We start from the raw sequence: 27,881 nt of genomic DNA, 5'->3' as shown, positions 1-27,881 counted from the left end.
GTTGTGGTGCGCGGGCTTCTCATTGCAGTGGCTTCTCTTGTTGCGGAGCACAGGCTCTAGGTGTGTGGGCTTCAGTAGTTGTGGCTCGTGGGTCCTAGAGCGCAGGCTCAGTAGTTGTGGCGCGTGGGCTTAGTTGCTCCTCAAGGCTCTTACCATTTCTCTACACTTGTGTTCCTTGTCCTGCAGGCTTTCTCTGGAGCGCCCCAGCTACTGGCACAGGTGACAGGCCAGTGTGTCAGGGAATTAACAAAGTCTGAGAGCAGCCATCATCCAATTGATGGGAGATGAGGGACAATGATCTCTGCTCTCTCGCTGCTAGGAATGGGGAAGTTAGTGTGTGTGTCTACACTGGCTCCCAGAGTTCCCAGGTGGAAGAGAATTTCTTTTTTTTATAAATTTATTTATTTTTGGCTGTGTTGGGTCTTCATTGCTGCATGGGCTTTCTCTAGTTGTGATGAGCGGGGCCTACTCTTTGTTGTGGTGAGTGGGCTTCTCATTATGGTGGCTTCTCTTGTTGCAGAGCACAGTCTCTAGGTGTGCGGCCTTCAGTAGTTGCAGCGCGTGGGCTCAGCAGTTGTGGCTCGCGGGCTCTAGAGCTCAGGCTCAGCAGTTGGGGTGCACGTGCTTAGTTGCTCTGCGGCATGTGGGATATTCCCGGACCAGGGCTTGACCCCATGTCCCCTGCACTGGCAGGTGGATTCTTAGCCACTGTGCCACCAGGGAAGCCCCACACCTTGTACTTTAAAGCAGTGATTTATTGATATGGAGTTGTTCAGGATAAAGCTGGATGACTTGGAAGGAAGTAGACTCCAGAGTTGGGTAACTTATTCAGTTTTCTGGTATTTTCTCTCAGAATCCTTTCCTAGAGGTTAATGGTCTAGATTTGAAGCTTCAAAGAAGCCAGGACACTATATAATTCTAAGATCAACATCGGACAATTCCAGAATTCTAAGGTGCTGACACTCTGTCAGTGCCCTACCCACATCCGCATAGCACTCTTTGCTTACCCATTTTCGGCTGGCTTCCAGAGTCTCTGAGAATCAGCCAGCTCCAAGGGTGGCAGGCAGTGTTGGGGAGTCAGTGTGTCCAGGAGCACGCCTCCTCCAACATGGATGGTGGGGGTGGATAAATACCCAGCTCCCTCACCCTCCGATAGGAACGTTCTGAGCCCTGCTCAACGCAGCTTCCTGGAGGCCCGCAGTAGATAGAGACCCAGTTGTCTCTGCAGTCATCTGCCTACTAATACATACTGTATCTACTCCCTTTCCTTCTCTGCTCATTTTCCTGGTGCTAAGATCAGCTCCCAAACAAACCACTTTCTCTCACATCTTTGTCACTCTGTCTGTTTCCAAGGAAACTCAACCTAAGATAGCAAGTCTAAGCAGCTAAGACCCTAATTTTCTACAACATTCCAGAATATTCTAGAATAAGTTCTCAGAGTTTTCAGATTCTGGATTCTGTGCATATAACTTAGCATCTACAGACATACTCTTGCTTAGATGTTGTCTTGTATCTTCTCTAGTTCCTTCTTGTACGTAAGTCTGGTTTTTCCATCTCAACTGCCAGGAACCAATGTTTCCTACTTCTCTCCTGTTCTCCATGGAGGCTAATACATGATTGGGCACAGAGCTGATGCTCAGTAAACACTCCCTCCTTGTTCAACTGCAAAAAGGCATGAGGCAGTTCGAGGTCGGGGAACTGGATTCCCTTCTTGTCTCTACCCCTACCCTGTTGTGTGACTAGGGTAAGTCCCTTCCCCTCTGTATGTCCTTGTTTCCTTATGTGTAAAAGGAAGAGATCGAAGATGATGGTCTCTAATAACCTTGCCACCCTTCCCAGCTCTTCCTTTCTTGACGTCCATGAGGCAGCATTTTAGTCCTTTCAAGACTCCAAATCCCAAGCCGCGTTCTAACACTCTGGGAAGGAACGAGGCTGGCTGGGGGCCCTCAGAGTGTTACCTGTCCTTCTCATGCAGTGACAGCTTTTCAAAGTGCAGGTGCAGCTTCTGGCCCTCTGGAGCTTCAATTGTCCACACACAGAACTGGCTCCCATTGGTATTTCCAGAGTGACTTGGGGACAGGACGCGGCCGATGGTGGCGTTGTGCACCGCCCCTCCACAAGGGGCTGGGGTCGGAGAGTAGGGGTGGGTGGGCAGTGAGAGGATTGCAGAGAGAGACAGAGAGAGAGAGGAAGTGAGGGTTTCATCCTTCCCCACTCCCCACCCCTTCATGGGAGGAAATAGGCTGGGGAAGAGAGAAACCATGGGAAAAGTCCCATCCTCCTGAGACAGGTTCATCCTGTTTGACAGGAGGTCTAATTCCATGATTAGAACCATTGCCATGTGCGTTCCATGGTGGGGAATGAATGGCTGTGATTTAAGGATTCTTCCATGTGCTGGCTGTGCCCTGATTCCTAATTACAAAATGGTAATTAAGAAGGACATAAATAGGCAGTTCTCAAAAGAAGAAATATACTTTTATTACTTAGTAAGCACTAAAAAAATACAGCCTCACTGGTAATAAAGGAAATGCAAATCTAAACTGTATTCTATCTTTATCCACCTAATTGGTCGAGATAAAAAGCAGCAATAAACTGGAAAGCTATCTCCAGTGATGGGAAATGGTCACTCTCATTCAGGAGTGGTTAGAATGCAAGCTGCTGTGGCCTTTCAGGAGGGCAATCTGATGAAAACGCTGGAAAATATGTTCAAACACTTTGACCTAGTAATTAAGGTTCTGGGAATTTACCTTAAGAAAAGATTTAGAGAGTTTCACAAAAATATATGAATGAGGAAGTTCACTGCCAGATTGCCTCTAAGAGCAAAAAACAGAAGGAACATGAATGTCCGTGTACAGATGCTTGGTGAAATAAATGCGTGTCATTCATATAGTTTTGAAGAACCATGTTCTCAAAGAACTTGAGAATATAGAACAATATTCACTATATTTTAAGTGGGAAAAAAGAAGCTAGAAAATGGTCCGCTATATCTATTTCAATGAGCTATATGCAAGGATCAACAGAGACCAGGAATGTAAAAGTGATTTGCTACAGTCTTCAACACTTTCTTGGAATTTTTTTTTTTTACCAGAGCCATGTATTACTTTTACCATAAAATTTTAATAAATATTAAAAAGTGATTTGTGAACTAGAAAGAGTTATACAAATGTGGGGAGGTAGACTTATTTTTAGGAGATATTTGGTTTTCATTAAATGTTTGCTGAATGACTGCATGACTAATAAGGATGTGCACTGATGAGAAAGGCAGATAGCTCCCTTCTCTGCTCTGGACTCTGCTGTGATCTACAGCAAAGACACTACCAAGAAGTCTTGTACAGTAGTTCTTTCAGGACCACGGACAGAGCACTGGAACGCAGGCTCTTCAGCTACCTCTCCTGAATCCCCATCCAAAAGTGAAGGTTCAAATCTGGCCAGCGCCACTTATCTGCTGTGGATCTAGGACGAGCCACTGAAGATCTCTGAACCTCTAGGTCACTGTAAAATGTTAATACTAATTCCACCCTCTTTATGGGACTGTGGTGGTTAAGTCAGTGCAACACTGCATGTAGAGGGCTTGGCGCTGTCCCTGGCACAGAGTAGGTGCTCAAAATGTAGCCAGCATTACTGCCCCATAGTTCAGGAGCTGAGGAGATGGACACTGTCCCTGGTGGGGGGCGTCGGCCATCTGTCCTCCCCGAGCTGCCACTCATTTGCGGCCTCTCTGCTCCCATTCCTTGCCTTATTAAGCCAACTGATGACTGGTTTCAATTTGCCAGCCGCGGCTCCCCATCCGTCTTTCTTAGCACAAATTGAGGCTTAATTCCTCTCTGATTTCATACATAGATAAAAATTAACGTGAGGGAGGCATGGAGACCAACTGCCCTATGGTTTGAATTTCTTTTCTTTGTTAAAAAAAAAAAAGAAAAATTCTGAAGGGCCTTGGGGGAACGATACTGCAACAATTAAATCTGAGAATTTATCCTCAGCTCTCATTTGCATTTTGAATTCTACTGACTATATGAATGCCTGGAGGGCAGGAGTGATGTTTTCTTATCCCCAGTATTCTCCTTGTACATGACTCATGGCCTGGCACAGAGAAGGTAGGTGCTCAGTTAATGTGGGCAGCCTACACTTTCCTGGCCACGGTCAGGACTCTTGAGAATCAATAGAGATTTGCTCTCTTGATAACTGAGGACGGTCAAGGTTATGGCCACTGGGGCAGACAGAGTGTGGCACAGAGTGCTTCTCAATCTATAATGTGCACATGAACCACAAAAGGAGCACTTTAAATGTAGATTTTGATTCGCTTGGTTTTGTATGGGGCTTCGAATTGTGTATTTCTAATAAACTCACTGGTCTGCAGATTGCACTTTGAACAGTGAAGGTGTAAGGAAAAGAGCTCAGGAGAGAAGGGTTCTGGACTCAGTTCAATTTCTATCTGGTGACTTTGAGGGAGAAACTTCACCTCCATGAGCCTCAGTTTCCTCATCTGTAAAATGGGGATATTGTTCCCACCATGTAGGATTGCTGTGAGGATTTATCAGAGCCCTGGCATATGGACTGGGCTCAAAATATGGCAGCTGTCATATCCAAGGCACAATCAACAAACAAAAATTACACAAATTAGACTTTGTCAAAATTAAGGACACTATCAAGAAGTGAAAGACAACCCACAGAGTGGGAGAAAATATTTTCAGATCATATATCTGGTAAGGGTCTAGTATCCAGAATATATAAAGAACTCCTACAACTCAAGAAAAAGACAAACCACCAAATTTTAAAAATGGGCAAAGGACTTGGATAGACATTTCTCCTAGAAGATACACAAATGGCCAACAAGCATATGAAAAGATACTAATGTCATTAGCCATTAGGAAAATGCAAATCAAAATCACAGTAAGATACCTTCACACCCATATTATTATACGGCTATAATAATAAAAAGAAGACATCGAAAATAAGTGCTGGCGAGGATGTGGAGAAACTGGTACTTTCATACATGGCTGGTGGGAAAGTAAAACCGTGCAGCCGTTGTGGAAAACAGTTTGATGGTTCCTTCAAAAGTTAAACGTGGTATTAGCATATAACTCAGCAATTCCACTTTGGGGTATATACCCCAGAGAAATGAAAACATAAAAACCTGCATACAGACATTTACAGCAGCATTATTCCTAATACCCCCAAAGTGGAAGCAATTCAAATGTCCACCAACGAATGAACAGATGAAATGTGGCCTATCCACATCATGGAATATTATTCAGTCATCAAAAGGAATGAAATTCTGACAGACGTTACAACATGGATGAACCCTGAAAACACTATGCTAAGTGAAAGAAGCCGGATACAAAAGGTTACATATTGTACAATCCCATGTATTGAAATGTCCAGAATAGGCAAATCTATAGAGACAGAAAGCATACTGGTGGTTGCCAGGGGCTGGGGACAGGGACAAATGGGGAGTGACTGCTACTGGGTCCAGGGTGTCCTTCTGGGGGTGATAAAGGTAGTGGTGATGGTTGCACAAGATTGCGAATGGACTAAGTGTCACTAATGGTCAATTTTATCATATAACAAAACTTTAAATGGCAGCAGCCATCTGTATTTGGAGGAATCTCTTCCCTAAGGTCAATGTTAATACCCTGGGGGCTGGTCTCTCCCCTCTTAAGTGGACCATCCGTGTTTGGTCTGGCTGAGGCTGGCATGTACCTGAGCAGATGGGTTCCTGGCTGCTCCAGTGGGGCTTGGAGGCATTGATGCACGTCAGCGTCTTGGCACCCTGGAGCTCGTAACCCAGGTGGCAGTGGAAGTGGGCCACCCCACCTGAGTGCAGGTCCATCACCATGACATCCCCGTAGTCAGGCCGGCGGGGAAAATTGCAGCTCAGCATGAAGGCTGGGAAGAAATGCAGGGGCAGACAGTCATCTCTCAGAGGGGGAGACAAAGAACATGACCCACATCCTGGGAGTCAATTTTTGCTGAGAAGAAAAGACGAGGCCCCTGGGGCCCCTAGAGTGCTGGAGGAGGGTATTTTCGTGACTCGACTTGATCACGTGGTGCTGAGACTGCCAGATGAGCGCTCTTTTCTAGGCTCAAAGCTCCCCACCCTGCCTAAGCAGAGACAGCAGGTTTGGGGCGACAAATGTGTTCCCATCTCTCCCTGGAGACAGAACAGCCTTCTCCTTGAGGTAGGTTAGTCTCACCTGCACGAACAGCTCAGGTGTCTGATAAAAATGCAGGCTCTTGGACCAGAGTTAGAATAACCAGTTCTTCAGGAAATGCCCAAGATATGAAAGCTTGGAAACAACTGTCCTGGGAGGTAAGGGCTTGGGCTCTGAGGGCGATGGATGTGAGTTTACATTCTCTTACTCCATCACTCAGAAACCGTGTGACCTTGAGAAACTGACACACTGCCCTGAACTTCACTCTCCTCTCTGTGATCGTCCCTGTTTCACAGGTGGCGGTAAGGATTACATGTGAAATGCCAAAGAGGAGCCTCCTTAGCCCAATATCTGGTGCACAGAGCTCACTGGATGGGGTGGTAGAAGGGTGTACGTGACCACGTTGAGCTCCTGGAGTTTCATTTTCATAAGAGGGTGCTGAATCTGTCCTAGCTCCACCACTAGACTATGGTCTGACCTCTCCTGCAGCCTAGGATATCTGCATTCCCACTTCCCATGAGGAGGCCTAAATTCAAGCTCATGGCTCAATGAGCTATTTTTTTCCATTTTTTAATTAACAAAGACAACAGACGGTAGTCTGCATATTGAGAAGGTGTGAGGAAACGGACACTCCTGTATACAGTCACCCATCTGTTTCAGAAACATCCAAGGGGAAATTTTTAAATGAATTGTTTTTCCAGACATTTAGTCAATGTGACGTAAATGTGGATGGCTTTCGACCTCCCAAGGTGTGGCTAAGGGCAGCCCCTTCCCCATCTTATACTTGGCAAGTATCCAGGGGGAGCTCCTGGTAAGGGAAGTAACCGGAGATCTTGGGAAACGCCCAGGAGGTGGGGAAAATGGGATGACATTGAAATGAGAGAGAGAAGGAAGAGAGAATGGGGGGTGGGAATGAAGAGAGGGAGGGGAGGAAAGAAAGATATGAAGGAAGCAAGAAAAGAGGGAGGAGAAGAGAGGAGAAAGGTGAACAGAAAACAAAAGAGAGGAGACTAGAAACAGACAAAAAAGGAAAGAAAGAAACAGTGGAGAAGAAGAAAAAAGAGACAAGGACTCCAGTAGCAAAGGCTGTTTCCCAGAAACCCACGGACTCTCATGGGATTTGTGTGTCAGACTCAGGAGACATGAACTTGAACGGGAAAAGGGGGCTTGCTCGTCCTTCATTAACCTTTCACTTAACAATGGTTCAATCACAAATGTAGGCAACAATCTGTAACATAGTCACAGAACATGTGACTTTGTCACCAAGAGAAATCATAGATATTTTCATATCAAAATGAGTATCTTGACATATTTCTTATGCTCCTTTGAAATTACAGTAATTATCAGAGCCACTGAGAAATATTATTTAATGTGTTAATAAAGAAGCACATAGATTATGATATCATAGATGAAAACAATATTTTGACAACTGCTATTAAATACGAATGGCTTCCTTTTGAATATATATATATATTTTATGCTCTTAAAAACACAAATCTAAGAAGCGGTTCACAGTGTTACCAAACTGCCAGAGGGGGTCCCTGGCACAAGAAGGGTGAGAATCCTTGGCTCCAGAGAGAAAGGGAGACAAAAGCTACATCTCAACAGCCTCAGCCTGATCTTACCCTGGTAGTGCAGCTGGAAGGTCCCCAGGCCATCGTCCTGGAAGGTCCGGAAGTAGACGGAGATGGTGTTGGTGGGGCTTCGGATCACCTGCCCCTCTACCAGGAGGGTGTGGTTGGCCAGAATGGTCAGGGAAGGGCCATCCACTCCACGGATGGAAAGCAGCTCCCCCTCGGACAGGTTCACACTCTTCACCTGGAGACAGGTAGGGGTAGACAGAATCTGAGTCATGTTTGGGACAGGGCATCTGTTAGCCCCCTTATCTGAGTCCCATGAAAGGGGCTTCTGGATGCTGGCAGCCGAGACAGAGTCTTCTGGAGCTGGCAGGTGGGGGCAGGGGTTTGATCAGCTTGTGCCTGAGGTCCCATCTCCAGGGAGACAGAAGGCATTTCACCAGAAGGTAAGCTCCAGGGAGGCAGGAAACTTTCCGTGCTGCTCAGGGTCCCCAGGGCCTAAAATCGTGCCTGGCACATAGTATGTGCTCAATAATCTTTATGGACTGACTGAATACATTCTTGCCCTTCTGCATAAACTGGTGAGGGCGTGGGGCGGGGGGCTCATCTCTAGGGCTTTCTCAGGCCCACTTTCTTATCCTCCTCAATGGTGGCTTCAATGGCAGAGGCTCCTCAAAGCTCCATGTACTTGGTTTGCCTAGTCCACTTTCCAGGCTTGGGAGAGAAAGAAGGGAGATACTTTACTCGCAGACAAGAATGCTGAACAAATGGAGCGGGGGTGGGGTGGGGATCTTAGTCAGTCCCCAGTTCCCAATATGAATATTTCTGCTTCTCTTAGTGGGGCCTGGGACCCCAGACCCTTGCCTCTTGTGTAAGCAAGGCAGGCATTACTGACAAGTCTTTCCTCTTTCAGGCCATACACCTTACTCTCTTTCCTCTTTGATGAATGCCTACTCATTCGTCAAAGCCCCACTAAAATTACCCTTCTCCGTGAAACCTTCCCTAACTGCCGAGGAGCTTGCCTGTCTCTCCACTGTGATTCTACAACATCCACTATGAACATCTACTACAAACCATTGGGAGAAGCATCCCAATGTCTTCCACATGTGTCTATCTCAATCACAAAACAGCAGACTCACACATCACCCTGTCCCCCACTGCTGTGACTGGTACAGAGTAGGTGCTAATGAAGGAATTCTACAGTGCCTGATAAAAAGCTCCGTACAGTATTAGACAGAGTGGGTTTGTTCAAGTGGAGGAAAGTGCTCATGAAGTGCCAGAATCAGCTGGACTGCAACTTTTCTCCAGGTTAAGTCCATGAACGTTTACGAAGTACCTACCACGTGCCACGTGCTGTGCTAAGCTCTGGACACAAGTTCTGCAGAGAGGCTTACCTTTCATCCTCCCTACACAATCAGAAAACCTTCTTAAAGTAAAGTTCTGCTTATGTCATACAACTGACTCTGCTTGAAATCTTCTGGTGGCTTTCTGGCTTCACTTCCACCCTTTCTTCTGTGGGACAGTGAACTGGACAGTTCACCACTTCCTGGCATGTCATCTTACTTCATACCAAAAAGTGCTTCTAAAGATGGGGAGGTCGGTTGGGGATGGCCTGGAACTAGGGTGGGGATAATTGGTAACATGCATTGAGTGCCCGCTGTCTCTCTCTCTTAGGCTCTGGATGAATGCCCTCTGTGCACCGTCATATTTATTCCTCCCTGAAACTCTGTAAAGCAGCAACATTTTCATCTGTTTTACTGATGGGGAAACTGAGGCTCAGAGAGCTGGAGTCCCTTACCCAAAGTCATATAGCATTAACTGGTAGAGCCGCGACTTAAAACCCAGATGTTTGAGCACTATGCTACCCTGCTTTTCCATTCTTAGTTTGCAGCCAAAAGTTTATGACTCAAATGAGCCACATGGGGCTTCCATGACTATGTGTGTGTTTGATAAGCAGGATATCAGAGGACTTTCCTTCTGGGTGTAATGATTCACAACTTATCAACACATCCCCTTCCCTCCATGTGTGCCAAGCTATTTCAGCTGTGCCCTGAGTTAGGAACTCCTATTCATCCACCAAAGCCCAGCTTAAATTGCCCCATTAGGGCAAAGCCAGAACCAAACTGGTTAGGATGATAAAAACAAGCCTGACTCAGACAATCCTTCAGAGACTTCCCGCTGGAAGAGGCAGCCACTGCGGGGCACCTTTCTGGGGTTACCTGGAGCTCCACCCCATAGCCAGTGTAGACTGTCACGTTGTACGTGCACTCCAGGAAGTTGTTGAGGGGCAGCGGTGGGTAATCACTGGAATCGATGTACCCTTCAGGATCGGAGAAACTCACACTGCAGAGAGCTGGAGGAAAGCACTGTCATTAGGACACGGAGAACAGCTGAGATGTCATCTCTCAGATGGGCTGCGGGCTGGAACAGGGCCTCTGGGGACACCTGTGTTCTCCTGTCCCCACTCCTCCCACTGCTGTTCATTCTCCTTCGGCTCCAGAATCAACATGATAATCAAATAGCAGCATCTGACACAGAATGATAACTTACTACAGGCTGCCAGGCACCTCATCGGTCTACAGGGGTAGACCTGTAGAATTAAGGTAGACCTTAATTCTCATCTCAGCGATTACGTAAAGCAAAGCTCAGAAGGGGTGCGCATCTGGGCCAAGCTCACACAGCAAGCAGGAGTCAAACCTAGAGCTCATACTCTTTCCTGAGCGGCCACATTGCATTTGTCCAAAATCAGTGTATGATTGACAGCTGATGTCTCTCCTCTGTGTTTGAAGATGGAAAAAAAGGTAGAAGAAAGACTGGAACATAGACGTGCATTTTATCAAGTTCAAGTAACGGTAAAAGCAAAAGCACCTTGAAAGGCCAGGGCCTTCTAGGCAGACAAAAGGATTCTGTTCCAAGATGAAAGGCTTTGAATCCCGCTGTTTAGCTGTGTGGCATTGGGCAGGGTACTCGACGTCTTACGGTCTCAGGGATCTCATCTCTAAAACAGGGATATTAATTCTGGGCCACAGGGTCAAGCTCATAGCTAGGGCTCCATAGATGGTAACCAATGGTGGGACGTGGACCTCCCCGGCCCCCCTCTCCCATGCCCTGCACACAGCAGGTGCCTCATCGCAGTTCTGGGAGGGCTGGACGGGTTGGGGGCTGCACACCTGGGGCCTGCTCGGTGGTGATGACCGTGGTGGTAATGATGGTGGACGTCGTGGTCTCCTGGCTTTCCTCCGAGGCCGACCCGGTCAGCTCGTTCTCACATTTGTCCATCAGGGTCATGGGGCTGGCATCCCCTGGGGGAGCCTCGTGGGCCTCCTCAGGCACGGCGGGCACCCCGGGGTCGGGGCTCTGGGGGAGCGTGTGGGCCACCAGCGGCTGCGAGGTGAAGGGGGCGATCTGTAGGGGCGCGGGCGTCGTGGGGACTGCACCTTCCTTCTGCTCCAGCCAGAGGGGCTCCTCCGATGACAGCGACAGTGGGTGGGTCTCCTCCCCTGCGGAGGCCACGGGGTCCTGGTCCCCAGGTGGGCGGAGCTTCTCCGTGGCAGAGGAGAGGAGGACCAGGTCGGAGGATGCTGGCTGGGACGCCGCCCTCTGCACAGCTGCTGCGGTGGTGGCCTTCGGCCTCAGCTGCCTCCTGGTCAAGTTCACCTGCTTGAGCGAAGGCGGCTTCTTCGTCGGGGGGAAGGCATGCCCGGTGCCGGGTTCCTCCGGAAGCGGAAGCAGCATGGACGCGGCCGCGGAGTCTTGAGGTGCGGAGGGGACCATCCCTTCCAACTCTGGCTTGGGAAGCTCGTCCCCTGACTGCGCTGGATTCAGAGGGGCCGTGGTCACTCTCTCTTTGGGGGTCTCGTGGCTCAGACTGCTGCTCCCCAGGGCTTCCAAGGGCAGAAAGTAAGTACCTGAAGGGCCAGCATCTCCCTCCAGTGGCGCATCTTGGAAAGAGAATGGACACCAGTTAGCTCGGGGCCAGGGGCTTTAGGTCCTCAACTGGCAGACTCTGAGGGTGGCCCCCCTGAGGTGGTACCCAAGTCTTGCTAGGATGCTGGTACAGCCCAATCAACCAATGTGGGGCCGCCTCCTTTCATTCCTTCCTTCTTCCCTTCCTTTCTTACTTCCTTTTCCCAACCAGGGAGACTGGGGTTGATCATGGCCAGCCTGAGCTAACCATTAGAGGTACAGAAACCAAGGGCACAAGAATTTCACAGTCCAGTTAAATATGCCCTGGGAGGGGGAATAAGAAAGTAGAAATAATCATATTTGATGTGATAAACGCTTAGAAGGAGAAAAGCTTTATGTGCTAAGAGGACAGGCCCCTAACCCAGTCTGTGGGGCAGGACCACCATCCATGTACAGCTGGGCAGATTGCTCACTGCACAAGGCTATCCCACTAAGAGGATGAGTGGGGCTGTAACCAACCCACAGTCTCTTCTCTAAGCTGTGTGCCCTGACTCAGGGCTATATTATCCTGGGATTGGAGGAGTTTGATTTTTTTTTGTTTTAACTAAATAATGTACAAGTGACCTTGTGGGAAACTCACAAAGATTTAAGGATCCAGAATCGTGAGGCAGGTTTAGAACAGAGGGGTGTGGGAAGACCCGAGGCCTGGCTGAGGTGAGCGCAAAAGAGGAATGAAAGAGAACAGGGGACAGAGGTGGAGGGTGATTAAAGAGAGGGCTGGTGAGGTAGGGAGGTGGGGGCCAGTCTCTGGTGGGCCTTGTATGTCCTGCTGACTCGTTGTGATTTATTTTTGTCTTGAAAGGAAAACCACCTAATAATTTTAAATAAGGGCTGGCCCAGGCTACTGTTTAGCAGAATCATGCCTGAAAACAGCTGCATCTACTTATTTGAGACCCAGTTCTGCCAACTGCAAGCTGGCAAATGGCTCTACCTCTCTGAGCCTCAGTTTCCTCAGCTGTAAAATGGGGCTATTGTCCCCTATTTCATAGGGTTTTCATCGTTCAAGAGGTTGATTATGGAAAGCATACGTACGTGTATGCACATGTGGGTCCCTCACCCACAGAGTGCCCGGTATGTATCCGCTGCTGTATCCGTCATTGTTTTTTATACTCTTGTCATTGTAATCGTGCCCTCAGCAGGGGGCTGAATGTTACCGATGATGATCTTGAGATAGAGAGGAATTATGTCCTGGGGACAAAGGACTGATAGCTGTCCTTGTCAATTTTCTGCTCAGCCACAGTCTCAGGTCCCTTCAGCAGTGTCATTTAAATTTATTTCCATAGCCGTTGGAAAGGCTCTTTTACTTTCACGGAGTCAGCACCTGCTTGACTGGCATCAAGTCAAGCAGTGTGCAACTGGCATCAACGAATATTCCTGTTGTGTAACACTGATCACCAAGCCCGTGTACCTTCCAGGACGACGATGGCCCTGGGGCCAGATCCAACCTGAGGACAGATCCAGGTCATTCAGGTGCCAGGCAGGTTTCCTGGTCCAGGGTGGGAAGCGCTGAGGCTTTGGGGTTAGACCTGGGTTCAAATCCTGCCTTTGACAGTTACTAGCTGCGTGAACCTGGGCAAGTCCATTAAGCCTCTTTTGTGTAGTAGAGACACTCCATCTACCTCATAGGATCAGCTGAGTTGTGGCCCTGCTTGAAAGCTGTGACTTTTATGCTCACGGTCACTTTTATCAAATGACTGGTACTGACCATCTTTGTAGACTGTCAAGTGAGAAGGTGATAAGACAAGAACAATCGAGGATGAGGGTTCAGGACACCTGGCTCCCAAGACCCAGCTGTGGTTTGATGCACAGAGCTTGGATGCAACCAGGGGTTGGGGGACCCAGATAGTGGTCCTGTCTTGGCCACTGCTCCCCATCATTACTGGGTGGGTTTCCTCTTCTGTGTGTCAAATGGGCAGCCAGACTAGATAAAATCTAAGGGTCCTTCCAGCTCTGACTGTTGATTTTTGAAACAATCAGGTAATTGGCAATCATTCTTAGAGCTTGTTGGTAATCTTGCTAAAAAGGGCCAAGCGACAACCTCAGTCCTGACACTAGCATGTGAGTTTTGTTGGGTCCTGTGGCTACATTAGTTTCAGCCAGTCTTTTCACAAAAATGCCCCCTTGATCACAAGGGGCTGGAGGAGAGAGAGGAAGTGGAAGAGGGAGTGAGAGATAGAAATACTTGGAATACAAGTTGTGTCAAAGGTGATACAAGATTACAAATGACATAAAGCACATCAACGTGCCTTGGCTATAGTAAGAGTGATATTTATAACATTTCATTTCTGATGACTTTATCGAGTGCTGAATATGTGCAAAGGCATGTGCTACACGCTTTGTATTCATTATCTCACCTAAATCTTTCTCACCCTTACTAATTAGAAATCATTATTCCTATTTTACGGATGGGCAAATGGAGGCTTTAGGATATTAAATAACTTTCCAAGGTCATACAACAAAGCTGGGTTTCAAACCTTGGTTTTCCTGATGGCAAAGACCACGCTGCTAGCCTTCAAGAAATACGGAGTAGTATCACCTGCAGCCTCTCCTCAGCTTGAACTGGCCTCTCCCCACAAAACCCCTCTCTCTTAAACCCCTGGTCTGTTTGCGTTTCTGCTGGGTGGGCTACAGCGTCTTTCCACCCCCCAGATGGCACCCCGCAACGCCAACATGTTCCTGGTTAAAATACGAATTTTAACCAGACCGGATGGGTCTGGTCTCCTCTGTCAGACCCATCACATCTGGATCTCCTCAGAGCCCACCGAGATCCAGCACAGCCAAGAAGGGAAAGGAAAGGAAAAAGAAAAAGGAAATACAAGAAAGAGGACCCTGCAGAAGGAAATACAAGAAAGAGGACCCTGTAGTCAACTTCCTCCCCACCCCCAATCACTGCTCCACCTCCGGGGTCCCCAGGGAAAAACTGGTGCCAAGCTCAGCAGCTAGAAAGCATTTTAGGAAGCAGATCCACTGGACTGCGTCAGCCCTTTCTCACTGAACACCTGACTCCCAAGAAGGGTCGCAACATGCACCATTCATCTCCCTGCCCCCGATGCCTCTTCTTACTCTTCAGAGCTCACACACGCTGGGGTCTTGCTGGCTGGCTCCAAACTGAAGGCCATGTTCAAGACAGATGAGTGTATTCTGTGATCTGCAAGGCGTACAGCCCGTGAGACCCGGCCTTTGCTCTCAGCTGGGACGCTGGCCAAATGAGTGCCATGTGAAACCACATCCCAGTGGGAATTAGCCAGAATTGGATTCCATGGCCTCAGAGGTCCAGAGACTTCACTTGCTCAAATAGGCCAGCTTTTCCTGGGGCCCCAGTGACCACCTGGTTAAATTAACTCCTCCTTCCCATAGCACTTAACTTTTTCAATCATCGTGGTCACGTCTGGCTGGTTCTCCCTTTATCGTGCGTGTTCAGTGCCCCACTGGAATGCTGTCAATCAACTGATGAGTGAAAGCACTGGGTGCTGACTCTCTTGGCTGGTTGACCCTCAGCATGAGAGAGTCAACACTCTAGGACATGGTCCCTGCATTCAAGAAGTTAGGAAGGCATAACAACAAGGTCCTACTGTATAACACAGTGAACTATATTCAACATCCTGTGACAAACCGTAATGGAAAAGAATATGAAAAAGAATATATAGGGCTTCCCTGGTGGCGCAGTGGTTGAGAGTCCGCCTGCCGATGCAGGGGACACAGGTTCGTGCCCCGGTCCGGGAAGATCCCACACGCCGCAGAACAGCTAGGCCCGTGAGCCATGGCCGCTGAGCCTGCACGTCCGGAGCCTGTGCTCCGCAATGGGAGAGGCCACAACAGTGAGAGGCCCACGTACCGCAAAAAAAAAAAAAGAACATATATAACTGAATCGCTTTGCTGTACAGCAGAAATTAACACGACATTGTAAATCAACTATACTTCGATTAAAAAAACAATGAAGTTAGGAAGGCAGACGCACAGCGATAACCCAATACGGGTACCAAACTGAAGAGACAGAGCTTTAATTACATCCTTATGCTGCTTTTCTCTCTCAGGACAGAATGGAGCAACGCTGAAGGCAACTGAGCATTTGTTCTGCTACCCAAGTTGTGGGGGAAACACATCTCCCTCTGTCTTTTCTCTGACGTTGATGGGGAGATGGGAGGTTAGACTGGGAAGCATCCCACTGAAGTCGAAAAAGCAACGTTCTGAGGCTCTGAAGCTGAAGATCTGTATCTTAAATGCCTGCAGAATGGCCAGGAACAGCCTGGATTCTAAGCAATAGCACATCACACAGGCACGAAGGGACAGAAGGAGAAGTGGAGCAAACAGAAGCCGGATGATGCTTCTGCTATAATGTTCTGCGAAAACAGCAAGACGTAACATTCTATGGCGTGGATGCAAACGACTAGACACAACCAACTCAAACAACTCGCAATCAGAGTCATTTTTTGACTTGGAGGAAAGGCCCCCAAGTGTGATCCTGGTTGCCTCTGGGTGGTGGGCCTTTCAGTGGTGTGTTTTCTTCCTTCTACTTTTTGACATTTTCTAAAATGTGCGTAAGAAGTATTCAAAACTTTCTTAAGTGAAAAAAATTTGATGAAAAGAGCAGGGTTTAAATGCTGCCTTGTGATGGAGAGGAGGAGGGAAAGGAGACAAGCACTTGTTATCACAGAATCGCGTCATTCACTAGTCACTGAACCCACCCTTTGGGATGCAGTCTCCCAGTGGGGATGACGATAACTCTTCTCTCACTGGACTCGTGAATCAGTAGTCAAAGTGGCTACTTTTAGGAAGCAGGAATGGCAGGTGGACCAATGGATGTCTTTTTGATAAATGGCAGTACAAAGACGTTAGTCACTGTTCTCATCAGCGATATGCATATCTAATTCAGTGGTGCTTTCTTGTACCTTCACCTTCCACAGTAAGGACTTGCTCAGCCCACGCTGGTGGGTTTGCTTGGCTCCCACAGGGACAAAACCGAAAACAAAATGTCACCTCTTATAGATGGAAAGTGTCCCAGAGTTCCTGGTTACAAAGTGCCCAGAGGAAGGACCTGAGGTCCAGAGAGGGAAAATGGGCTGCCCAGGGTCACACAGCTTGTTAGCAGCCATAACGACACAAGGCTATTTGAGGCTTGAAAAACCACATCAAAGCACATCAGACAAAACCAGAAACAAAGAATGTCAGTTCATTCCGTGCCCTCTACATCTCGGCTGGATAATTCTTTGCTGTGGGGCAAGGGGCTGTCCTGTGCATTGCAGGATGTTGGGTAGCATCCCTGGTCTCCACTCGCTAGAGGCCAGTAGCAACCTCCCCCTACCCCCTGTGTGACAATCAGAAATGACTCCAGACGTTGCCAAATGTCCCTTGGGCGGGGGCGGGGGGCAACAAAAGACCCTCTAATTGATGACCATTGGTACCGCCCCCAGAACTGAATAGACTTCCCTCCCATTCCTGGGGTTTATCTGCTTTGGTTTGCTTAAATCGTTGAATTTTAGGGCAGAGAAGGTCTTAGGCTAATCCCCATTTTACAGATAAGGACACTGACATAAGTGAGGGCTGTATTTCTTTCTCCCACTCACATTTGACCATTCATTCATTCAGCGAGCACCTACCATGTGCGAGACACAGGCAGCAGGTGCGGGCATCCAGAGGTCCACCCTGGACGGCAAACAGTCAGAGCTGATGAATACGACCCATTCCCTTCAGCCAGACCCAGCTCACTCAGCCCTGCGGGAACAAGGACCCTCTGGACTTTGAGAAGACTTTCTGGGACAGAAAGGGCAGAGATGGGGGTGGGCTTCGGGTGCCGTGGGGTTTCATCTAGTGCCTCAGTCAGAGCCCTCTACCTGTGCCCGGGCTAACAATACTGACATTCAGATGGCGACTGACACTCTGCCAAGTGCATTCCCAGCTGTGATCTCATTCCAACCTCCACACAATTCTGTGAACTTGGCATTTTGTTTTTCCGATTTTATAGATGAAAATAAAAATCAAGCCTCAGAAAGAGGAAGTGACCTGTCCAAGATCATAGAGCAAATTGGGGTAGGATTAGACACGTTCTGACCTTGTTTCCTGTGTCCTTTCCTCTTTTCCACATAAAATAGTTTATTTGAAAAATGCAAGAATACCTGAAAGGTGTAAACTCAGAAGTATCCGCCCTGTACCACCCCGACCCATCCACCAGTCCTGAAGGGAACCCCTGTTAATAGGATCTTGTTTAATCTCCAAATAAAATGTACTGATATAAAAATAATAAAGCATTTTCACCTTAAAAGGTGTGACAGCACACAGGCGTGTGGGGTTGAAGTCAGAACTGCTTGGGTTCCAGACTCAGCCTGCTGCTAACTACCCACAAGGCCCTGGACAGTCCCTTCCCTTCTCTGGGCCTCCCTGTTCTCATCTGTAAGGTGGGATCACACCGGCCTTAGAGTAGGCTTGTCAGAGAGTAAGGTGAGACCATGAGTGTACAGCACGGCTCACAGAGCAGCTGTCAGCCCTCATAAAGCACTGTCGTCACTGTCAATCTAAACATTCACAGAGTCATGACATCGCATATATTGCTCTGGCACTTACTAAGAAGTGCGTTTTGAAATATTCCAGCCATTCACAAAGAGTTGAAGAGTAAGGCAACAGTACCCACGTGTGTACACCTTCAGCGTAAGAAACAGCGGGCAAACCAGTACAGGCAACCTCTGCTTGTTCCTCCCTACCACCCTCTCCTTCTTCTTCTCCACCTCCTGGGAGTAACTCCCGCCCTGAACTTGGCCTTGAGCATTCTCATTTATTATGTGCATTATGTATATTTTACTATTATTAGTTATTGTGTGCATTTGTTTATTATGTGTCAGTATCTCTGAATATATTGTGCAGCCTGTTTTAAAACTTTATATATGAATCCTCCTGCAACCTGCTCCTTCCTTTCCTTTCCTTTCGTTCAACGTTTTGTGAGATTCATCCACGTTGATAAGTGTAGTTCTGATCCATTCATTTTCACTGCTGTATAGTATTCCATTACACTAGTGCCCCACCACCATTTTTTCTCTTAAAATCCATCATGGCTATGTTTTTGTCAGCACGTATGTGGCCACTTCATGCTTTTTTAATGGCTACATTAAAATATAAACATATACATTATTGAATCAGGCTCTTAACTGATTCATATTCAGGTTGTTATTCTCCACCCTGTCTTCTCAAATAACACTGCAATAAAGACATACCTTTCGTGAACATGTCCAGGTAATTCTTCAGGAACACGTACCAGAAGTTGTATTGCTCAGCCAAAAGATTTACATATTTAACATTTTGACTGATGCTGAAAAAACACCTTCCAGAATAACCTAAACTTGTTTATTTACCCTGACACCTACTCTACACAAGAGTGTTGCTGCCCTCCAGCTCTGTCTATGCTTAACTTCCGGTGACTGTTAACTTGACCATCTAAGTTGGAATCTGGGGCAGTTGGATCCAGGCATAGTGGGTTTCTAGAATGCACCCCCCCGCCCCAGGTGATTCCGAGGTGCTCTCTCGCTTTCTCTAGTTATTGCTGCAGGTGTGCCCATGGTTGGTCGACCTTTCGCCTGCCTCACCACACTTTTACTCCAGAGCACCCAGGAAGCCCACCCCACCGTAGCCAGACTTCGTGTCACAGATCAGGCCAGGGATTTGTGGCACATGAGGGCTAGCAAGAGAGTGTGGATGCAGTGGCTTGGTAGCAAAAGAAGTTCCATCTAAACAGCTGTAGATTTCTAGGTAGATGGGCTGCTTGGTCAGGTCCCCAGACAGAAGGACAGTTATGGTCATGACACCCAGTGGGATGGTACAAAGTGTTCACAGTACCAAGTATTATTTCTATTAGCAAAAATCTGGAAACAATTTACCTGCCCATCTATAGGGGGCTAGTTAAATGACTGTAGAAACACAAGATGGAATACACGCAGGGCTCAAACGGATGAGATGAAGTCCCTGGTGAATTACATGTTGAGTAACCTGGCGAGAATGTTCAGAATTACATCTCTCCTTTGACTCAAGTCCACTTTGGGAATTTATCCTGCAGGGAGATGTCTGCCCACGTGCAAAATGACATACATACGAGGTTATGTTTGCAGCGCTCTCCGCAAACGACCTGGACACAAACGAAGTATCCGTCAATAAGGTTAAATCAATTACAGAACATCCAGACAGAAGGCTGCGCAGCTGCACGAAAAGGACGGCGAAGCTATCTGTGGACCAAAGAGGAGAGACGGCCATGGTTTGTGTTAGGTTAAAACGCAAAGTGCAGAACAGCACGCAGAATTTGTTGCTTTTTGTGTAGAAATGGGGAAAGAAAATAAAGCTAGATATGTTGGCATTTGCTTATATGTGCATAAAGAAACTCTGAAAGGAGACACAAGAAACTAATCATGATGGTCATAGGGGAGGTGGGACACTGGAAATAGGATGGCGAGTAACGGTGGGAAGGAGAATTTTCACTACATACCTTTACATCGATACATATGTATCTATGTGTATGTATATGTATATATACATATATAGCTGTGTGTGTATCAATAAAATATTACCTATTCAACAACTATGTAACTAATTTAAAAATAACATAAAGAACAGCAGAGCTATGTGCCAACACAATTCAGTGTGAGGTGAAAAACATCAAGGTAGAGTAGTGGGTATAACAGCTCTCATGGGAGTGAAAGGACTACATTTGAGCGAAGTAATGGGAATTGCCTTAGCAGAGCAGGACTGAGGCTTGCAGTGGGAGAGGGAACCACTTTTTACTGTGCGTCATTTTTTAATAATTTCATTGATTTGCCATGTGTGTGCTATTTTTATAGCAATACTAATTAGTAATAGTACTTAACTCCCTGAGGTTTGCCACCCGTTTCAGAGGAGGGCAGAGAACAAACCCTAACCCTTCTCAGGGTTTCAGACGGCTCTCACATTTCCACAGGGGGTGGGGAAAATGTGCATCACTCCAGCAGGGAGTGGTCCACTTCTCCATCTCTCCCTCACTTCTCCTGAGAGAGGAGGGATCATCTGTTTGGAGGTGTTAGGGAGGGAGGTACTTGGGATATCTGATATCCATGGCATCCCGTTTCCAGGGCAACAGCACTGGACCGAAAAGCCAGCAGTGGGGCTCCCCCTCTGTCCCCCCTCTTTTCCAGACTTCTCTCCTTGGGCCTGGGTACGCTGAATCAAAGTCACTTGGGGAGGACAGAGTGTAGGTGTCCATCTATGGTCTACAGCCCAGCTTCCTCAGTAATCAAGCTGGTCCCATCTGGCTCCCTGGGTCTGTTTTTCCCACTTGGTTAAAATCAGCGAAGAGGACCACTGAGGGGAGTGACGACCATCCCCACCCTCTGCGCTGACTAATTAGAGCCCAGAGACTCGGGAGAAACTTCGCATGGGCCTCACTGACTTGCTTATTAATAATATTTAGGTTAAGCACAAGTCACCTGAACTTCACCTAGTACTTCACGCTCTTCAAGGAAGTCTTGACTTTGCAGTTATATCAAGGGACCCATGGTGGTCCTCTACTTTGGGCAAGACAGATGGGAATCCTCATACACAGGTAGAGTGTCAGCCACTGCAGATTTCCCACCACACCTCAAAAATCGATCCCCAATCAAGATTTGTACCAGATGAGTCCTTGGAAATGATCAAATCATCTGGAGTGGATGGGTAGTACTTCTAAGATGTAAATCAGGTCATAGGATCTCTTTGGTTAGAACCCATCAGTGGCTGCCCATAACACTGAGAATAAGATCAAAACTCCTTTCAGTGGGCTTCAAAGCTTTTTGGGCCTAGCCTTGGACCACCACCCCCTCACCACCCCCCGGCCAATATCATCTCTTACCGTGCTTCCCCTCAAACTACAGTATGACCCCATGCACTTTTTTTCTCCTTAAAACTTCCAAATTAATTCTGTACCTCAGGGCCTTTGCACATGCTGTTCCCTCAGTCCGGCACTCTCTTTGATATCTTCGCTTGGCTGGCTTCCTCTGGTCATCCAGGTCTCAGCACTCCTTCTCCAAAATCCCCTTTTTCACTTTCTGCATCATTCCTTTCAGAGTGCTTCTCACAACCTGAATTGGTCTTGGTGACTTGTTCTCATGTTCACTGTCTCCCACAAGACGGTCCACACTCATGCAATGTCACCTCTCATGAATACGTGCGTCCCAAGTGTAGAATAACTGTGACATTCAGAAGCTGTCTGGGAACCACAAGACCCCCCTACACTGTTGTCCTCTGTGTTGGGTTTGGTATTCCCTGTATTTTCTTGAAAAGCTAAGTTAATGCAGTGCTGAGGGCACAGTAAAAGTATATAAACTTTATTAATTTTACTCACTATTATATCCCCTACCAACTACCATAGTGTCTTCTATGGAGAAGAAATCGTAAAAAAGTTTATTGAATTCATCAAGGAAGGAAGGCGGTAGAGAGGGAAGAGTGAGGAGAATGGGGAAGGATGGGGAGAAAAAAGGGAAGCTGGGATAGGCAACGCATCTTTGGATTTCTTGCAAGGCTCTGCACATGCTAGACGTCCAATGAATGTAGTGGGTGAAGAAGAGAAAGGGTGCTTTGGAACACTTAGCAAGAGCTTAGGAGATAATGAAGTTCCCTTCAAATCCAGAAATTCTAGAATTCTGAATGTGGCCGTGCCTGGGTGGTGGGTAGCAGGGTGCAGACATTACTAACGAAGGCCAAGTGCCCTGGCCTCATTGGGGTGAAAGCTACTCTGGTCCAGTTCTCAGCCTCTCATAGGTCTATTGTTCTAACTTCCTTCCTTTTCTTAATCTCTATTTTATTTATTCCCTCTCTGATCTTTATTATTTCCTTCCTTCTGCTGGCTTTAGGTTTTGTTTGTTCTTCTTTTTCCAGTTCTTTTAGGTGGTGGGTTAGATTGTTTCATTTGAGATTTTTCTTGTTTTTTGAGGTACGCCTGTGTCACTATGAACTTCCCTCTAATAACTGCTTTTACCACATCCTATAGATTTTTGTATGGTTGTGTTTTCATTGTCTCAAGGCATTTTTAAATTTCCCTTTTGATTTCCTTGTTAACCCGTTGGTTTTTTAGTAATTTCCTTCCTTTTCAACCAATTTTCTCTTCAGGACTGAAATGGACAGATTTCTATCCCATGTCCTCCCTCCACCTGGAGATGACTGGGGAATGAGTGCCAGGAAAAAGGGAGGAGGCTAGGATCATTGACTGACCATCCGTGATTCAACACCTCCATCATAGGGGCACAGGAAAGGCCCAGGACCCCCAGCAGAGGAGAGGAAGGAAAATCCCTCAATATGGGATAGGCATAACCCAGATCATCTAGCCATCCTCTCCACCAGGCTCAGACATTCACCACTCTGAAAAAAAATCATCTAAGGAGATTATTTCCAGGAGTGTTGAGTAGTCGCAGACAGAGCATGGGAAACGTCCAGGGCAGGCACCAGGGTTCCATTCCACACAGTCCAGTGGGGAGTCAGATGAGCTCGGCTTTTCATTTTTACAAGGCACCAGAGAACCTGAGGGCCGCCATGAAAGATGCAAAGAGAGCATGTTGTACCTTAAAAAGATATTTTTAGCTATCCTATTATTCCCACAACATGGTTATGAAAACCCTGCTTCTCTTCCGGACTTTGCTTCATAATTTCAGCCCATTCTACCCACAGCAGCCAGAGGGATCTTTCTAAACCACCCCCTTCTAGTGGCCGGTAGTCTCTCCTGGATTTTCTGTCCTTCCCTTAACGCCTAACACTATCAAAAAGATACTCCTGCATTTTCTCAACTTATCTCCTACCAAAAAGATAAGCCACAACGTATGTACTTGTCTGGCATCTTTCCCGTTCTTCCGTACTAGAAGTAGGTTTCCCAAGGACAGCAACCACGCCTGCCCTATTCGTCACTGTCACCCTAGAACTTATTCCATGACCATGAGCCTGACACACAGGAGGCCCCTCATCAATAGCTATTTAATGAATCATGGTTATGCCGGCAGCACTGTGGAGAACAAGACCGGGGGTCTTAGATCAAGGCCACCTCTTTAAGTGAGGGATTACAGACCAGCAGGCAGCTAACACTGCTGGCTACCATAAAGGGAAATCCTTAGTCAACAAAGATGCTTTGGTCTAAGGTTTCGAGGCTGGAGAGCTGTTCTCGATGAACATACATACCTACTCGTTCTAATTACAGAAGATAATCTCATCACGGTACAGAGAGCAGGAAGGCGGCCCATTCCCATCAATCACACAGTTGGCTTTAGCAGTGGGAGGGCAAATAGAAACCCACCTCGTGAATTTGTCTGTCTCTTCATTTCCCTGGCACAGCCCAATATGCCATAATCATACAGATGGAGGGGAGATTTTGGTGTGATGTACGTATCACCCCAAAGAGCACACCAACTGCACCTGTGAACAGACACTCTGAACCCACCCCCCAGCCTGCAACAGAAGCCCAGGGACACCCTGACCCCCCTGAGTCTGCAGCAGAAGCCCAGGGACACCCCGACCCCCCTGAGTCTAGAGCAGAAGCCCAGGGGGCTGCAGGGGACTTGGAGCAGGTGTTAGAAGGACAAGTTTGTACAGGCAAGAAAAGACTCTTTCAGTGTTTCGGCTGCAAGAGTAATTATCCGATAATTGTCCTCTGTGAGCTGGCTTCTCCCCCACAAATGGGCCTCCTTTGTAATTCATGTTGGGTTCAGAAAGCGTTGAACGTTCTTTTATGTCCAGTTGCGTCTCATCAGAGCGAAGGCTGGGCGGTGCATCCATCTTCCCCGTGAAAGAGCTCAGATAGCTGTTGGCACAGGGGTGCAATCCTGCCTTTGTCTTTAACAATCTGATTAACTGTGGCTGACATCAGTGCCAACTGATTAGCATTTAAACGCTCTTCTCCCTTCCCACCTCCATCCTCCTCCCTCCAACCCCAACTCTATTCACATCTCATGGTGCTGCCATGCGATTTCTTACCAGTAGCGAGGGGGAGAGGAACACACTGTGATTTATTTGTGTACATGAAATCCAGTGAGTCATTGAGAGAGGGCTGAGAGACAGACACACAAGACAGCTCCGAGAGGAAACTCATAGTGGGAAATCTGTCTAGATTCAATTACCTATATGCTCGCACAGGCAAATATAATACTTGGGAATGAATCCAGATGGTCCGTGAGTGAGTTTAAAAGACATCATGAGTAAGCTCACAATTTCCCTTCACCTGTGTGCTCAGATCTGCAGACAAGAATAAAGAATAGATTGGCGGGACTTCCCTGGTGGCGCAGTGGTTAAGAATCTGCCTGCCAACGCAGAGGACACGGGTTCGAGCCCTGGTCCGGGATGATCCCACATGCCACAGAGCAAACTAAGCCTGTGCGCCACAACTGCTGAGCCTGTGCTCTAGAGCCCGCGAGCCACAACTGCTGAGCCCACGTGCCACAACTACTGAAGCCCAGGCGACTAGAGCCCACGCTCCACAACGAGAGAAGCAATAAGAAGGCGGCGCACCGCAACTAAGAGCAGCTCCTGCTAGCCGCAACTAGAGAAAGCCCGTGTGCAACAGCGAAGACCCAAAAATGAATAAATAAATTTATTTAAAAAAAAAAAAAAGAATAGATTGGCATCCTGGGATGCTTCTAAGACATGCTTAGAGTGGAGAGGATCCAGGGAATCAGGAGACCCGGGTTCAGGCATTGGTTGTACCACTACTTTGCTATCTACCTTAGGCAAATTCCATCTCTCAAAGCCTCAGTTTCTTGCTCTGTGAAGTTAAGACAGTCATCTTTGCCTGGTCAACCTTAAGGAAACAAAATCGGGGCGATGTGGAGGTGCAGTAATGTATAGGATTGAGTTTCATAACTGTGAGGCTTAATTTGTTTCATTAAAGAGCTGAGGGCAGGGCTCTCTTCAGACAGAATATGGACAGCAGTGGCTTTATTTGTTGGGGACAAACAAAACATTTTCATGACTTTACCTGAGGCATTAAAATGCTTTCCCCCCCCTTTTCCTGAAACATAGCTATTGTTATCTTCATTTTAATGATGAGGAAACATGGGTAAGTGGCAAACAGCTAGGATTTAAACTAGGGCTGTCTGGCCCTCAAACCCATACCTATATTTGTTCTGTGTCTCTCCTCCAGCCGACCCCTGACCCTGGCCTGGCTGCTTTCCAGAGAAAATGTCAAGGGCTACCCACTACCAACAAATTAGCATAGGATCTACTCCAGCTAAGAGGTCCCCAGAGATGGCGGAGGGTGCTGACTGTGCCCCATGAATAGCAGAACACTGGTTGCTCTTCCTAAGGCCTAGACTACAGAGAAAAGTGGGAGAATGGCTTCTACAAAGGCAGAACCTAAAGAGGCAGGGAAGATGCCCCAGCATTCCCATTTCACAGGTGGGCAAACTGAGGCCTGTGTTGCAAAGGAAAAAGCTCTGGATTAGGAAGGTCAGGGTGCCTTGTTAACTCACCCTATGGCCTTCGGTAAACCTACTCTCATCTCTGGGCCTCAATTTCATCCTCTGTTTAATGGAATCATTTCTTCAAATAAAACCTTAAGAGGAATGACAATGTATAACTGTGCAGTAAAGGATTAACTCAGCCAGTCTAGGTTGTCCATACTCTGCACATTCCAAAGAAAGGTTTGGCCCTTGCCCCTGGTTCCTGGGACGTAACCTTTAAGCCCTTGGAATATCCTGCCTGATAAGAGCATGTTTGTTTAGCTGGGGGCGCTGGGCCTCACCACGTACTCTATGCTACCAATGTGATTTACGGTGGGGGCCTTGGGGCTGGATACTAAGATCAGCCACAAGGATGGTCAGTCACACCTAAGTGATCAACCCCCAATAAAATGCCTGGCTACCAAGGCTCAGGTGAACTTTGGTGGCTGATAATACTCTGGGTGTTGCACAACTGTGTCTCTGGAAGTAAGCACTGTGTGCGTGGCTCCACTGGGAGAGGACATCTGGGAGCTTGTGCCTGGGCTCTCTTGATCTCCACCCTCTGCGCCTTTTTCCTTTGCTGATTTTAGTCCTTATCCTTTTACTGTAGTTAACCAGAACTCTGGATATGATGGCTTTTCTGAGTTCCATGAGTCCTTCTAGCAAATTATTGAACCCGAGGGTTGTCTTGGGGATGACTGAACCCCCGTAATCAGCCAGAAAAGGGACCTCCTGGATTGAATCAGGAGTCGGGGTGGCAGTCTGAGAGCTGCCCCCTAAACTTTTTCCTTATCCCTTTGGTGATGATGGTGAGGAGATGACACAAGCTAAAGGTGGTAAGTGCCTAGTAGTACATGCCAGGTCCTTTACATCCATGCTGTTACCTGGATCATTTCACCTACTCTTCTCAACACCCTTGGGACGTAGGTAATATTATTACTGAAACCTAGCAGGACCCTGTGGGGCTCCTGGGCATGGAAGCTTTTCTGTGTCCCCTGTTTCTTGTTTGTAGGAAATGGGCTTCAGCCTCCATGACCTTCCCTGAGTTCCAAAGGGCAGGTTCAAACAGTTGCTAATCAGGGAAGGGAGGGGATACGGAGACAAGGGAAGAGCAGTCAAGAAACAATGGTGCAGCCTTGGGGCAGGTCCTGGTTCCACCTCAAGGGATACACAGAACAATATCTTTGAGTTCTTCTGCAGAAATAAAACCTCCAACAAATGGAGGATGTTAACTACTTGATGAAGCATTCTTCATTCCAGAAGTGCATCAGGAGACCCCCTGAGGCCAGATTAAAGGAATACAGGCCCTGCACACACCCTGATCCTTATCAGCAACTCACCCTTGAACGATTGATATAAAACTCCACCAAATTCCCCTGGGTTGGGACACACAGTTTTGAGGGCAGGAGCCTGCTGTGTCCCCCTTTGCCTGGCAAAGCAACAAAGCTATTCTTTACTATTTCACCCAAAACTTTGTCTCCAAGATTCAATTTGGCACCAGTGCATAGAGGCCAAGTTTCTGCATCGTTACCCACCCACCCTCCTTTTACAGATGAGAAAACTGAGACTCAAAGGGGTTTGGTTTACTTGCTGAAAGCAACACAACTAGTAGCTGGTGGGGTTGAGATTTGAACATACTTTGTAAAGCACTTGGAAGGATGGTCTCTCATATCCCTTCCAGATCTGATGTCTTAGAGATAGGTGATTTTAAGGGACAATTTATCTTTTGGGGCCATGGTTGAGAATTCTGTGGCTTGGAGGAAGAAACAGTTTCTACTTATCCC

At 47.4% G+C, this 27,881-nt stretch overlaps 1 protein-coding gene across 1 annotated transcript in view; it reads right to left on the bottom strand.

Annotated features, from left to right (window-relative positions):
• Window positions 1-27,881, bottom strand: part of SEZ6L (seizure related 6 homolog like) — a 198,255-nt gene that overhangs the window by 66,535 nt on the left and 103,839 nt on the right. Inside the window, exons 3-8 of the mRNA XM_024741393.1 lie at window positions 13,107-13,143; window positions 10,903-11,673; window positions 9,952-10,085; window positions 7,781-7,973; window positions 5,704-5,889; window positions 1,959-2,124 (exon numbers count right to left, since the gene is read on the bottom strand). Coding sequence (XP_024597161.1) covers window positions 1,959-2,124; window positions 5,704-5,889; window positions 7,781-7,973; window positions 9,952-10,085; window positions 10,903-11,673; window positions 13,107-13,143 — 1,487 coding nt within the window. The remainder of the gene's footprint in view (window positions 1-1,958; window positions 2,125-5,703; window positions 5,890-7,780; window positions 7,974-9,951; window positions 10,086-10,902; window positions 11,674-13,106; window positions 13,144-27,881) is intronic.

Source organism: Neophocaena asiaeorientalis, unplaced genomic scaffold, assembly GCF_003031525.2.
Source record: "Neophocaena asiaeorientalis asiaeorientalis breed wild unplaced genomic scaffold, Neophocaena_asiaeorientalis_V1.1 scaffold648, whole genome shotgun sequence".
In the NCBI taxonomy this organism is placed as follows: Eukaryota; Metazoa; Chordata; class Mammalia; order Artiodactyla; family Phocoenidae; genus Neophocaena; species Neophocaena asiaeorientalis.
This window is presented reverse-complemented; position numbering and strand designations above follow the sequence as displayed.